General features: G+C 33.1%; 1 protein-coding gene across 1 annotated transcript; it reads right to left on the bottom strand.

Annotated features, from left to right (window-relative positions):
• Positions 1-11,262: 11,262 nt before the first annotated feature.
• On the bottom strand, positions 11,263-13,989 carry LOC107176171 (cytochrome P450 CYP82D47-like). Its single transcript, XM_052440513.1, has 2 exons — positions 12,907-13,989; positions 11,263-12,210 (listed from the first exon to the last, which is right to left on the bottom strand). The coding sequence occupies exons 1-2, from the start codon at positions 13,855-13,857 to the stop codon at positions 11,587-11,589; spliced, it is 1,575 nt and encodes a 524-aa protein (XP_052296473.1). The 5' UTR covers positions 13,858-13,989; the 3' UTR covers positions 11,263-11,586.
• Between the last annotated feature and the right edge of the window lie 1,597 nt (positions 13,990-15,586).

Raw genomic sequence — 15,586 nt, 5'->3', positions numbered from 1 at the left:
TTGGGATGGAGATTTATAAAGATAAAAAGAATATGAGCGTATGGTTAACTCAAAAGTCTTTATTGAAGAAAGTGCTAAAAACGTTTGGTATGGATGACAAAACCAAACTAGTTTCTACTCTTTTAACTTCTCATTTCGAATGAAGCTCTTCTTCATTTCCTTCTTCTCAAGAGGAGCGCGACTACATTGCTCGTGTTCCATATGCTAATGATGTGGGTAGTTTTATGTATGCTATGGTGTACACAAGGCCTGAAATATCTCAAGTCGTGAGTATGGTTAGTCGATACATGCATAATCTAAGTAAAAATCATTGGCTTGTAGTGAAGTAGATTCTCCGATATCTGTGTGGGACAATTGATGTTAGATTATTGTTTAAGAGGGATTGTGATCAACGATGCGTTACGTATTGTGATTTTGATTTTTCCGGACACTTTGACAAACGAAAATCAGCAACGGGCTACGTATTCATATTTGGTGGAGGTCCAATTAGTTGGAGATCGATTCTACAATCGACAATTGCTCTTTCCACGATGGAAGCAGAGTACATGGCAACAACTGAGACTGTAAAGGAAGCTATTTAGTTGAAAGGCTTGTTAGGAGATTTAGGAGTAGTCTAGGAGAACATTGAGGTCTTCTGTAATAGTCAAAGTGCGATAGTTCTAGTGAAGAACCAAAAATATCATGCTTGAGCAAAGCACATAGATGTGAAATATCATTATGTGAGAGAGGTTATCGAGGGCGGTGTTGTATTGTTGAGAAAGATTGATATTAAAGATAATTCGTCAGATATGCTGACAAAGATAATTTCTGGAGTAAAGTTTCAACATTACTTGCAACTAATTCAAATCCTTCTAATGTGTTGAGTGTGGGAAATTTTTGAACTATGGTTAGCTTGATCCCAAGTTATGGGTACATAGGCAGTCTCAGAGATGCAACCATTTTAGGAATGATGGTTTATTGGTAGTCGGTTCAGATTTAAACAAATCTTTACTGAAGGGGAGAATTGTTGAAAAGTCAAATTCGGTGATTTGTTTATTTAAATTGGTTGAAAAAACATAAGTTGAGCCACATGCATGGTTGAAAAATTGGAGGTGAGCCATTTGCATGTTTTGTTTTTTCAAAATGCGTCTAACAATTTTGAAAAATTAGATTAGCAAAATGTTGGCCAATTTATCTATGAGCACATTTGACAAATTGATAGGTACCATTGACAAATTGCTTGAGAGGCTCTTATAAATTAAAGCTACTCTAGCCATTCGACATCATCCAAAAATTTGAGAGTGAATAACAATTTATTTGTAGAATTGTTGAGAGTGAGCAATTGGAGAGTGTGAGCAATTGAGAGGTTTTTCCTTTCAATTGTGTGAGGAAGTATTAAGTGTATTTGAGTTTTGAGAAGTGATGTTTTTACTCAATTGTACTCTGATAATTGTTAGTAATGCAATTATTTTCTCTTACTCCCATGGACGTAGGTAAAATTCTGTGTCTTTTATTTTTTTGTGATTATTTAGTGTGCTTGATTCCGCATTCCACTCATAACAATTTTTGTAGAATAATTAATCATAAGGAGATATAATTTGAGACACTCATCTCAAGGAAAAAAAATGTTATAAAGCTTGAATTAGAAGAAAGGTCGGAACGCAAATCAATCACTGTACATTGAGCAAAAATTTGTTGCATCAAAAAAAGCTTACCTATTAAACTTTGTGAAAACGAGATCAAAATGCTACAGAACAAACAAACAAGTAGCAAATAGAGATTTAATAACTGAACGAGTAGCGAGATGAAACCAACAGTTGCGAGATCGGGATCTTATGCTTGTTCAGGAGGAGTGTGCAATTTTTTTTTCCCTTTTATCCATGTCCAGTCGTCTATTTTTGAGTCCAGGTTTATTTTTTTTTAAATCTATGATATTTAATTTTATAGTAATTTTAACTCATGTTGGTTCGTTACTTAGTTTCTACTTAGGATTATTTCGAATTCATTTAGAGAGTTACTAAATTTAAAAAAAAAAAAAGCATAGAGTTGTGATTAGAAAAAAAAATGTCTTAAGTATTATTCTTTTAAATAAATCACTCTTCCTTTACAAATTTCGAAGTAATTTTAACTTACTTTAAAGTGTTATCAACAATATATTCATTATCATCGCCGGCAAAAGGTCCTGAAAAAAAAAAATTTCATATTTTTCATGTTTAACCGACGGCTATGTCATACCTTTGTAAACAGTCCTTGTTACTGAGAGGAAATTGCGACTTCCGAAAAATTTGGTTGGTAATGCATCAATTTGTTGTAGTGAATTCTTAAAACATTGACTTTTTGTGGAATTCAGCTTATTCATGTCACCTCTACATATATTGCTTAATGCATATTAAAGTCCTTCACCAAGCCCGTTACAACAGATTCAGGAAGCAATTTATGTATGTATGTATATATACATAATGAAGAAGCAACTTTCCTTTGGAGTTGTTCTCCTCATTTGTTTTCTTGAACTTGTGATGACATTGAGTAGTGCGGTACTTGTTGTTGGGAAAATATGCTCTTTAAAAGCATATTTGTTTATTTAATTGTAATAAACATTTTTTCTGATTAATAAAATTAATGAGATATTTTATTCAAATATCTTAATTGCATTAATATTTTGATCAAAGTCCATTTAATAATATTATATGTATTTATGTGATCACTATGTGGATTCACAGAAGACATAAATATAAGTTATCTTATGATTAAATAAGATTAGTTTGCAATTGATAAATAAAGTTGGGCACTTTATTTAGGTATAGATTGTAATGAATTCATTGAATGATTTGCCTTAATCATGTATGAATTTATTAATGTAGTACGACTACATTGAACATGATCACATATGAGATTTAATTAACCTTGAAATGACTGTCAGACTTATTAAATCTCACAAGCATTGATTTTACTATAATCTTAATCTTGAGTTAATTATGATTTCATGATTGTAATTGTTATTCCATTTGAGTTACCAATGGGCACGACACATTCTTGTGGTCAAGATTACCCGGTATCTTGGTGGGAGCAATTATGAGTATTGGAGTTTTGGATTAACAATATAGAATTTGTACAACACATCTCTTGATCGGTTTTCGGCATTTGATCATAGAATTCTCTAGCTAGAGTGTGTCAACATATTTAGTATATTGAAAATGATCACTAGAGAAAAGCAGTAAGTATCAAGGAACAAGATGTTATTAAATTGATTGGACAGTTGAGATATCAATTTAATTAACGATGTGGTACAAAGAATTGTGCAGTAAAGAAATCAATGTGGCTTGGGACGAATTATTATTCGAGCATACAATTATGGAAGTCAGTTCCAATCTTTTAGTGGAGTAGATTTGGAATTAAATAATTGGGCTACTTTAATTACATGCCTAATTATTGTAGCCACTAGTGTATGTTCCCAAATGATCCCCTGGTTAGCTCATTTAATTGACTGCACCACTATTGGATTAATAAGCAAGATAACAAGCTATTTGGGTCAAAAGCCTAAATATATCATTTAGTGGGAGGCTCCATTTAATTAGCTTGTGTGTAAGGGGCCTTATGTTATTTTACAAGGTGGGTCCCCTATAGAAAAAGCAAGTAACGTGAGTTTTGATTTTGATTATTTGGAGCCTAGGGTTTTCACTAAAGGGAGATATAAAAAACTTATTTTCTCTAAAGAAAAAGTGCAGCCACTTTATACAATTCAGAGAAACAGATTTTTCTCTCTGTTGTTGAGAGAAAATTTTTCTCGTGCTAGTTGCTTTGGTAGTGATAAAGGCGCCCACACGTCAAGTGCAGATTAAACCTGAGTCATAACCTGGAAGATAATTGGTGACAGTTCGTGATCTAACAAGTGTGGTGGTGACAGATCGTGATCTAATAGGCGTGGTGGTGACGGATCGTGATCTATGAGCCTAAATCACTTCAGCGGAAAAATTTAAAGCAAATTTTTAAGGTACGATTTCTAGATTACAAATTCTTATATATTATATGAGAGCGATCTTAAAAAGGTTTTATAAAAAATTTAAAAAACTGATCTTTCCTCAACACTTGTTACCTTGTGTCCTTGCAAAATGGTATAGGATTCAGCTCATTCGGGATAAAAATACGTTTAATAATGGATGTTTATGTCAAATGATAATTCAGACATTTATATTCAAAGCAGAAGAAGGCCTAATATCAAGAGTAAACAAGCAAAAAAGCATCAACACTTATTAAAATATTTATAAGATTGATTACATCGTAAATTAATTTAGCTATAAAAAGCAGCAGAAAGATGTAGAGCAACAAGTACTACAAGTGGTGCATATTTCTCCGCAGTCAACCCTAATCCTTCACCCATGTCCAACGGTTCATTAGATGGGGTTGCAAAGTCAAAGCCTTGAAGTAAAGAAGCAAGTGTAAATTGCTTAACTTGAAGGGCAAAATGACACTCCAGGACACATTCTTCCACAACTACTAGATAACAATTCAAAATGTTGTCCCTTAACATCAATATCCTTATGCTTTGTCAAAAATGTTTACGGCTGAACTTTACATTGCTCTTCCTAGATATGTGGATCACGTCAAAGTTTACAGGCATTGATAAACAGTTGTGTGCTTACAGGGATATGGTAACTACGGGTGGGCATTGGTTCAACTCGATTCAATGTTGGGAGAAAACTAAAATTTTCAGAATTGTTCGAGTGAGAAAATAAAACAACCGATAAACATTGAAACGAAGTAAAAATGTATCCAAACTGATGGCTTTGGTTAGGCAACTGTTCGGTAACGGTTCCTAGCTTATTTTATTTGGCCCGCTCAAGTAGATAAAAGTAGGAATTCTATTGATGCTGAATCGACTTATGATCCCCCAGAAAAAAAACATGTGGTGTGTAACTGGTAAGACAATTTCAATGGCTTCAAAACGGCCTGTGTATAGTGCGTTTTGGGTTCTTATTATTTCAGTAAAAAGTACAATAGCTGCAGCGTTTTGATGTGTACATTTAATACTCATTGAAACGACTTTATATATTGTCGTTTCTGGTTTAATGAAGCATATGAGATGCACGTGGAGAAGGAAGCTCGAATTCAGGTCGTTAGAAGCCGTTATCACATGTGCCTTACACGTGAATTTCTGGAAATTGCATCTAGGCTGTTACACGCTGCTGAATGCAACTGATTCTGGTGCAATTACATGAAGTTACACTGCGGAGTATAAAAGGGAATAGAGACTCTGTGATTAAGGGGTTAATATTCAATGATATGTACTCTGGAAAACTCTTTGTACTTTTGATGATCAATCAATGAAAGGCTTGTCACTTTGTCCCTCCGTGAATGTAAGCTAATGAGAATTAGCTGAACTCTGTTATCTTCCTCTGTTATTTGATTCTTAGTTTTTTCTTTATTCGTTTCGATTCTGATATGTTCTCTGTGTCTTTTAATTCATCACCATCTTGGTTCGTAATCAATTTTGATCAAGATTTCAACAAATCATCTTTATAGCATCTGGCTGATCTGAATTAAAGGTCTTGGGCAGCAGTTGAAGGAGTCGAGGCCCCAGTGCCCTTCAGTTGCTACACCATGCTTTCCCATCATGGGAGGATGTCTTGCAACTTGTTTGTAAGGAGTTGGATCTCAGGCTTTTCATCCATCATTTTTTTCAAATCAACTTTAAGCGCAGGGAGACATTCCTAAATAAGGGCATGACATACTGGGAGAACTTTCTTTTGCCAACTTCAAAAAAAAGAATCCACAAAAAAAGGAAATTTAATTTAACACAGAAAGTCAAAAATAGAAAACAGAAATAAAAGAACGAACTTTCAGTGCCTACCAAGCATGCTAATAAAAAAAAAGAAAAGTGCAACCGACCCAGTAATATTTTTAGCATTTTAACAAATGGGTGGTCCTTAGACTCGAATATAAAGCACTCCGTATAAAGTTTGTGTAATTGTATAAAAGCTATACCTTCTCTTTTTTTTCATCTTATGCTTCTCTGCTACAATCTTCCTTGGCTGCCGGAGACGACAATTCATCGGCGAAGATGACCGAAACCTCTCCATCCAAATGCAAGGCGTTTTTCTTTCCGAAGAATTTGATGGCAAGGGAATCTCGAGTGTGAGAGCTTTTTCCCAACAGACCCGAGGCAAGTGGCAGGTATGGAGTTTGGGAGTCGCCTATGAAGAGCACAGATGGGCGATGGTTGCTAGATCATGATTCAGAGGCAAAGAGCAGCACTGGGTGCTGGATCGCGACTCAGTTGGCAGTGGCCGGCGGCAGCGGTTCTTAAACCCAGAAGTAAGCAAAGACAGAGGCAGCGATTCAATTGGTGATGGCAGCAATTTAAAGTTAGGGTTAGGGGTTCGATACATTGATTTTTGGGCAATGGATCAGCTACCTTTGGCAAATTGTGACAGCAATATGTGTGTACATATATTATGTGAAAATGCCATTGGATATCGGTTCGATATCCGTTTCGGTTTCGGTTTTGAAACTTTAAACCAAAAACAGATTCGAACGAATCAGTTCGGTTTCCAATTAAAATTATTCAGTTTTTTTTTTTAATAAAAAATACCAAATCGAAACCAAAAAAATCAAGCCGAATCGAATTGTGCATCAGTTATAAAATTTCACAGTAAGTCTGTTTCTCTTTTTTGAAACTGATTTTCAAGCTGAACTTTGAGTGGATTATATAAAAAAATATCTATATTCACTTTTTAAATTGAATTAGTATAAATAATAATAAAAATGATGGTATGCTATCAAGACTGAATGTTTTCAGTTGAGGTGGAAGAAAAAAGTGACAATACATAAATTTAAGAAGAATTCTAGAATAAATTGTATGTAATATAATTAACTGATGTATGTATTTATGACATGTATAATTAAATATCATATAATCATCACTTGCATGTGATTTTTTAAAATAAATGCACACATATCATAACAATATTTACTTGTTGTATGGCTGATATAATACCTCAGATTCATTTTAAAATTTATGTCTAAGTAGACTACACTTATAATTGTATTGCTATTAAAAAGTGCACAAAGGCAAAATAGAGTTGTGAACTTGCGTACTAAATTCTCAAAATTTATAGCTAAAACGCCGTATTTCAACATGGAAAATAGGTAGCACTGATGTACCAAATGATAATATACATTGATTAGTTGATACACCATCGACGATATCAAGGCCTTTTGACTAGTTAATCCAAGAACCCATCATGGCAAATGTTAGAGAACAATTATTGAAACATCTGTGATTGAAGTGAAGAAATTATGAACATGTCACTGTCTATCCGAATAGTTGAGAGTAACATACTTAAGGTTGTGAAATATTAATTCTTTGTATTCATCATAGTTTGGATAACAATTCTATGTTCACAAGCCTTGCTTATATATTAAGTAATTTTTTAACTATACTGCTTTTGGATTTTCTAGCATTCAATGGGAGATGGAAGTGGCATCATAGTTGTGTTAAAGAAGATTGTTATAAGGGTCCCTTCTGCCAGGCATCTGCTTTGAATCATTCTTTTTGTCCCTCTTTTTCGTGTCCTCCATCAACCTCAAAATCACATTCTCTACAAACTCCATTGAAAATTTCATCTTCACTCCTCTTCTTAATTCTAAGCTTAAAACTAGAGAAGCAGAGCAAGCAACGTCTTCGATTTGATCAAAGGTATATTTGCTAATTGATTTATTTATTTGGTTTATAATGTTTATTTCTCACATTCTTTTCATTGGTGAAATATTTTGTTGGGTTTTGTTAGCTACTTCTTAATAGAACATATAGTGATGATGATTTAGAGCATGATGAATGCAAAGCATGACAAGCTTGGAAGTTTAATCAGTAGCTTAGTAATTCCGTTATGCTGACATGGCAAGTTACTTATAATAAGATTTAATTGCTCCTAGTTCGTGTGAGCATTTGAGTGTTTTTAAATGGATCCAATAACTAATTCTATATGTAATTGTGTGGATAAGTCCCATAAATGAGACTTATTTTGTAAGCTTAGGAAAATGAATAAAACTCTGAATTTATTTTTTTCACTTTCTACCTTATTCTCTTAGTAACCAAACATAATTTTACTTTATTTCAAACATGGTATCAGAGCTAGCTGATGCTTCTAATCAAAATAAAACCTTTTATAACTTTGTAAAACCAATAAATCTCAATCAAAACAGCTTTATTGTTTGAAGAACTCAAGTTCCTACTTCAATCAAAAGTAATAGCTTGGAAGGATTCATTATTAGTGCAAATAAGTGTCTGTACTAATATCTTATTCAAAATATAGATGATGTTAGCCTTTAAACAATGGATCTGGGTCAAGAATTAATCATCCTACTTTCTTTGCTTGGATAAGAATAAACCAACTTTTGTTTTATCACAAAAGCTGTGGGATTCTTTGACACATTTGTTTGTTTCTAAAATTCAAGCTTATATAAAGCGTATTAAATGCAATTAGAACTACTAAGAAATGATGAATTACTATGAGTGGCTATTTTACTAAGATGAAGAGATTGGCAGATGCACTTGCTATTAATGGTAAACCAGTTTAACATGCTAATCTTTTTATTTATATTTTGTCTAGATTAATGGGCTTAGGAAACTCCTTTTGAGAGTACTGGCTCTGAGACCAAATTATAAATGAGGAGAACCCTGCAATGCTACTAGGACTACTATAAAAGAAAACAAAAGAAAAATTCCTAGAAAAATGACAAACTTTCTAAACTAGCTCATGTGTGGGAAGAAAGCTCCACTGGCAACAACAACAAAGCATTTTGGAGAAGTTATGAGATGCCACCAGTACAACCATGGTCGGTTATAGCTACAGGTTGGGAAGATGCAGAAAGTTCATCTGGATCCAATCAATTTGCAAATTCATTCCGCTCTTCTAGAAGACCAATCATGATAGAAAGAATACCTCAATATCCTACCAATCCAATATATGTCGATACAAGGAGAACGTTCACAGTACCATCTACCTTCGAGACAGGCCAACACACAAGAGTAACATCTTAAGATCCTCTAGAAAGACAACCACAACAATCTCGATAAGAAAAACAACAAGAACGAATGGGTGAAGAAGAAGAACAAGGTTAAGAATGGGAAACACGAGTCCAGATCTAACATTCTCCTCAAGGAAAAATCATTTGGAATATTGATAATATCAAACTAAAAGATAGAATTCCTTACATTATGAAGGAGAATGCCAGAAAGCACCACAGCTAACTAGAAGAGCAGTTATGTAAAGATTAGTAGCAGGCTTTACTGGATCGCTTAGGCGATGGTGGAGCAACATCTTGACACCAATCCAATGAGAATATATGTTATCCCGACCAAACCCTAGTGCTACTGTTTTGGAAACTCTTACAATAGATTTCTTTGGATCCGGACCAAGAGAAACACAGTTGACAGAAAAATAATTCCTTCAGAACAAATGTTGTGATGTTCGAAAACTTGAAGAATACTACATGGAGTAGGAACGGTTTTACTATATCTTCCAAAAGCCCACATATATAATTCACCGGATGTTTGTTCTCAACATGCTTGGACCAGTAGCAGAGATGATGGAAGCTAAATTCAAAGCTGATGTAGTTATAGATTTGACAAACAATAGCTTGGCACAATTGTATCAGATAGCTACAGAGCTGATCCAGAATCATTACAAGAATCAAGAACTAAGGAAGCAAATTAAGCAGATAGAGAAATCCTCTTTGTCCAAATACTGCAATGACAAACCCAACAACTTTGGTTGCCATGAAACAAGCAACTCATGTTCTTATTCAAAGAAGTTTCACAGCAAGAAAACAAAACCCTAGAGACCATACAAAAGTAAGAAACACCACTTTGTCAATAGAAAGTTCAGAAAAGGTCAGGCATATGTTTCATTTTTGGCAAGAAAGGACATTATGCAAAACAATGCAAATCCAAAAAGAGGATTCCAGCCAAGCTACTTCAACTCATTGAAGATCCAGAGTTTGATGATGAGTATTATGAATGGTTTGACAATCCTAAACAGGCATTACTCGCAATTGACTCACAATCTCAAAAGTCTGATACATCCAGCGAGTCAAACGAGCCAGAAGAATCTTCAAATGATGAACAAGTTCTAAATATTTTTTAAGAACAGCCTATTGATGTAACAATGAAGTCAACATCAACATTCAGACCCTATGTCGAAATCATCCTCTAGTTATCAGATAATAAATAGATTGCTCTCACTGTCTTAATTGATACTGTTATCATCCATGGAAATTGTCTACCTAAAAGGTACCATGTACTGACACAAGTCAGCTTTGCAAAGCAAGTGGTGATAAATTCTATAGTCATAAGTACACTAAGCTTATTGAAATTTTACCATTTGGTAAAAGATATAGTTTCTTCGCTTATGACTCTTCAGGAGAAGATCTACTACTTGGAATAGATTTCATGAGTCTCATTGCCCCATTCACTTTCTATTCAGAAGGATTTGGTTATACAATTACCAATCCTGTTGATCAAAAGTCTCGTTTCCTCATGATTCTATGGGTTGAGCAACAATTCATTTTTGGGAGGGGTAATAAGAGGAAAATAAAAAAAAATTCTAGTCTAGAAATTTGAAATCTAGTACAAAGAACTTCTACAATACTATGTAGATATTCCAAACAAGTTATGATCTAGAGAAAAATACTTTGTTTCACTCTCATATAAAGAATGATGGACCATGGCTCATCAAAGGTTTTATTACTATAACTCTATATTACAAGACTCTAGGACTCGATGATCCAACACACTCCCAGGGAGTCCATTTTATAGGCACTAAGGGAATCTCCTTTTACTATTTACATCATTATATCTTATCTCTAGCGAATCTACTTTATGGCTCATCGCTTCTTTACATTACATCACACAGTACATCCTTATCTCTAAGGAATCTATTTTACAAATCACTACATGTGACACCATACACTTGTCACTTTTTAAAATTACATCACACAGTACATCCTTATCTTTAAGGAATTTACTTTACAACTCACTACATGTGACACCACACACTTGTCACTTACTAAAAATAAGGTGTCACACCTTTTAAAGAAAACTTTTCTATGTATCTCTTGACCAAATAACCTAGTTTTGGGAACACAGACTTTCTAGTCTTCTATAATATTTCTATTGTGGAAGATCTGTTTCAATGGCGGCTACAGAGCATACTTTATTATAGTAAGGCTGGGGAACTCCTTTTGGGAGTACTGACTCTGATACCAAATTATAAAGACAAAAAATACAAAGGATGATTTTATTACTGGAAGAGAGAATACAAGGTTTCACTCAAGTATTCTTATTATAACTCTATATTACAAGACTCCAAGACTTGATGATCCAACACACTCCTAGGGAGTCCCTTTTATAGGCACTAAGGGAATCTCCTTTTACTATTTACATCATTACATTTTATCTCTAGGGAATCTACTTTATGACTTATCACTTCTTTACATTACATCACACAGTACATCCTTATTTCTAAGAAATCTACTTTACAACTCACTACACGTGACACTACACACTTGTCACTTATTTATTAGTCAATCAATATAAAAATAATCAATTTAGCTGTAGAAGGCAGCAGAAAGACGTGGAGTAACAAGTACTTCAAATGGTTGAGATTTCTCCATGGTCAACCCTAATCCTTCACCCATGTCCACTGGTTCATTAGATGGGGTTGCAAAATTAAATCCCTGAAGTAGAGAAGCAAGTGTAAATTGCATAACTTGGAGGGCAAATGACACTCCAGGACACATTCTTCTACCACTACTAAAAGGTAGCAATTCAAAATTTTGTCCCTTAACATCAATATCCTTATGCCTCGTCAAAAATCTTTCTGGCTGAAACTTAGATGGCTCTTCCCAAACACTTGGATCACGTTGAATTTTCCAAGCATTGATAAAAAGTTGTGTGCCGGCAGGGACATGGTAACCATTAACTGTGCATTCTTCTATAGACTCATGAGGAACTAAAAGTGGCCCAGCCGGATACAAACGCATTGCTTCTTTGAGAATGGCTTGCAAGTAAACTAAATTTTTTATATCTGATTCATTCACTTGTCTTTTTGCGCCCACCTGAATATCTAGTTCATTTTGAGCCTTGTTTAGAATATCACGATGATTGAGAAGCAAAGACATAACCAATGTCAGTGTTACTGTTGTGGTGTCTGCTGCTCCCAAGATAAGAGCCTGCAAAATTGATAGTGTGTAAGGTGTTGTTTTGCTTTCATATGTTACAGTTATTCACAATGGAACTTAATGAAATTCGACTTCAACACTTATTTTTTTGGCACCTTTTGAATTTTACTAGTAGAATTGGATTCAATGCACCATGTCAAATCTACCAATACATTACCAATGACTTGTTAAAAAACGTAGGTCCAAATTGACTCATGCGATACATAATGAATGGATGATGATTTCATCAACAATTTAATTCACTTTTTTTTTTCTTTCAATGTGGAAATAGAATAACTAAATATTATTAATTCACATATTACAAATTTATTAGTTGCTCTGGTTTGTTAATCTCATCATGAAGAAAAATGTGTACAACAGTTTTAATGACTATAAGCGTAAACTGTTTTAAAAAAGATAGAATATTATATTAAATGTTATGTACAAATTAGTAAAACTTCTTGAGTAAAAAGAAAAGGTCTAAGGTAAAGTCTAGTTTCATTGGTAAGAAATAACTTTGTTAAGGCTTAGGATTAGTTCACCTTACTAGTGTGTCTACATTAAAAATAAAAATATAAAATACTAAAACATGAAAAAGTAGTTCTAAGTTTGAATACTCCACTCATGTGGATGAAGAGAATGTAGAGGTGATTGAGTCGAGCTCAGACTATAATTAAATAAAAAAAAAGTCGGCTAGGAAAGGCTTACCAGACAAATAGCTTTATTGATTGTATCAACATCACGACCCAAATATTGCTCTGTATCACCTAGGATTGAAAGCATGACATACATAAAATCTTCTTCTTTTTTAATCTCCTGAGAGTCTCTCTTCCTCTTGTGCTCTTCTAACCATCCTTGAGCAATAACGTCTAATTCTTTGGCAATCTTCTTCATTGACCTCTCATCACCCCCTATATCCAACCATCTCATAAACGGTAGAGCATCTGACGCCACAAACTTACCACTCATTTCAAAAAATCTCGTCAGTAGTTCTTTCCATTCTTCACTATCCACTGAATTGCACCCCTTTCCAACAACCATTCTTAAAACCACATTACGGAGGGTGTCCCCAAACCATTTCTTCATCTCTACTAGCAATATCTTATTAGTGCTTTTGTTCTTGTGCCATAACTCATATAACTCCTTCAAACATGTCTTCACCTCGTATTCTCGTACGTGCTTGAGCTTCTCAAGCCGATGGTTTGAGAGAAGCCCAAGTGTGGCTATCTTGCGTGTCTCGCGCCAGTAGGAGCCATATGGGCTGAAGCCAAACATGGAAAAATTGTAGCCTAAAATCTCCATGGCTAGAGTTTTCGGACGGTTGGCAAAGACTTTGTCATGTGTTGTGAGACACTCTTTAGCAATCTCCCAATTACTCACGATTAAAGCTGGATTTTTGCCCATCCTGATAATAAAGATTGGTCCATACTTGTCAGCCATTTTGTCGAACACCCTGTAAGGAGGTTTTGGCCCTCGTAAGAGGTGTAGATGGCCAATCACTGGCCAAGCTCCACCTGCTTCTGGTGCTCCCCTTTTCTTCTTGCCTATGCATTTTCTAAGCAAATTTCTTGAAAATAGAAACGACGTGTATAGAATGATTAAAAGGGTGATTAAAATTGCAACTACAGCACTTGTTTGAGATGAAACAAGAATGCCCATGGCCGCTAGCTCTAAAATTTGAGTGGCAGTAGTTATAAACTTTTACAGCAGTTATAAAATTTCTGAGTAACTCTCTCTATCTTTTTGGAGCAGATTTTGATCAGAACTTTAAATAGACTATACCAAGAAAGGTCTCTGTTCAAGTTTTAGAATTGAATCAATATAAATAATAATAAAAATAAAGTTGTGCTATGAAGACTTAAGGCTTTCAATTGTTTTAACGTGGAAGAAAAAAGTGACAATAGATAAATTCAAATACGAGAAGTTCTAGAATACATCAAATAGAATACATCAAATGTAATACAAGTAATTGATGTATGTACGATACGTCTAATTAAATTTTATATATCCACCATTTATATGTGGTCTCTCAAAATAAATACACATTTGTTGTAAATATTATTTACTTGTTGAATGACTAATTTAATACCTCTGATGTATAAACTTAAAATTCTATTGATATTATTACAAAGTGTACAAAGACAATATAGAGGTGTAAACTTGCATATTAAATTGTCAAAATTGACCGCTAAAATGTTATATTTCAACTTAAAATTGGCATCACTAATGTACCTAATCATAAAATATGTTGATTAGTTCAGACGCCATCTATCCAGGCCTTTTGACTAGTAAATCCAAGAAATTAATCTATCATGACAAATGTTAGAGAATAATTATTGAGATATTTGTGATTAAAGTGAAGAGAATTATGAACATGTCACTATCTATCCGAGCAGTTGAGAGTAACGTAATTTAGATTGTGAAATATTAATTCTTTTTTATACACCATAATTTGGATAACAATTCTATGTTCACAGGCCTTGCTTATATATGTTAATTAGATTTTTTAAGTATATGAAGATTATATTTTATTTAAATAAGATCGGTTACATCCTAAAAGTTTTAGAAAATAGTTATTTAAATCTCTAAGTTTTTAAAAAAGAACACCAAATACCTTTTTTTTTTATCATAAAACCTTTTAAATATAGTAAGTAAAAGAATTGGACTTTAATATTTTTAAATTAATACAAATATAATACAAATAATTTAATTTGTCTACACTAATAATATTAAAATATTTTTTAAAATTAAAAAATATTAAAATATTTTTTAAAATTAAAAAATATTAAAATTTTTTTAAAATTAAAAAATATTAAATTTTTTTTAAAATTTAAAAATATTAAATTTTTTTTTAAAATTTAAAAAAATATTTTTAAACATATAAAATATTATATTCATTTAGATAAAGTAAATAATAAATTTGTGTCTATTACAAAGATTTTGAGTAAATCTTAGGGTTAAATAAATTTTACAATTAATAAAATATATCTCACAAATTAATAATATTAAATATTATTTCATATAATATTCAAAATAATTTAAATTATTATATATTTACTATAATATTATGTTTCTATTTATTATAAATTTTACCTTAGATATAATAGCATATGTTTAAAAAATTGAAATATTAAAAATAAAATATTAAAATATTTTTTTAAATATTGAAATTGTTTTAAAACATTAATATTATAATATTTATTTTAATATTTAGCAAAGATTACACAAAAGGTAACCAAGATCTTACTTCCAATCTTGGTTGGAAGCCGCGACGCGCTGGTAGTAACATCTCAACGAAAACCAATTGTTGAATTATATAATACACAAGGAGCCAATTGGCTCGGGCATGGTACCCACCTCTACTATTATCCACTCAAAATAATGCAAG

The sequence above is a fragment of the Citrus sinensis genome, chromosome 5, assembly GCF_022201045.2.
Source record: "Citrus sinensis cultivar Valencia sweet orange chromosome 5, DVS_A1.0, whole genome shotgun sequence".
Classification (NCBI taxonomy): Eukaryota; Viridiplantae; Streptophyta; class Magnoliopsida; order Sapindales; family Rutaceae; genus Citrus; species Citrus sinensis.
Note: the sequence above shows the minus strand (reverse complement) of the source record. Positions and strands in the feature narration are given on the sequence as shown.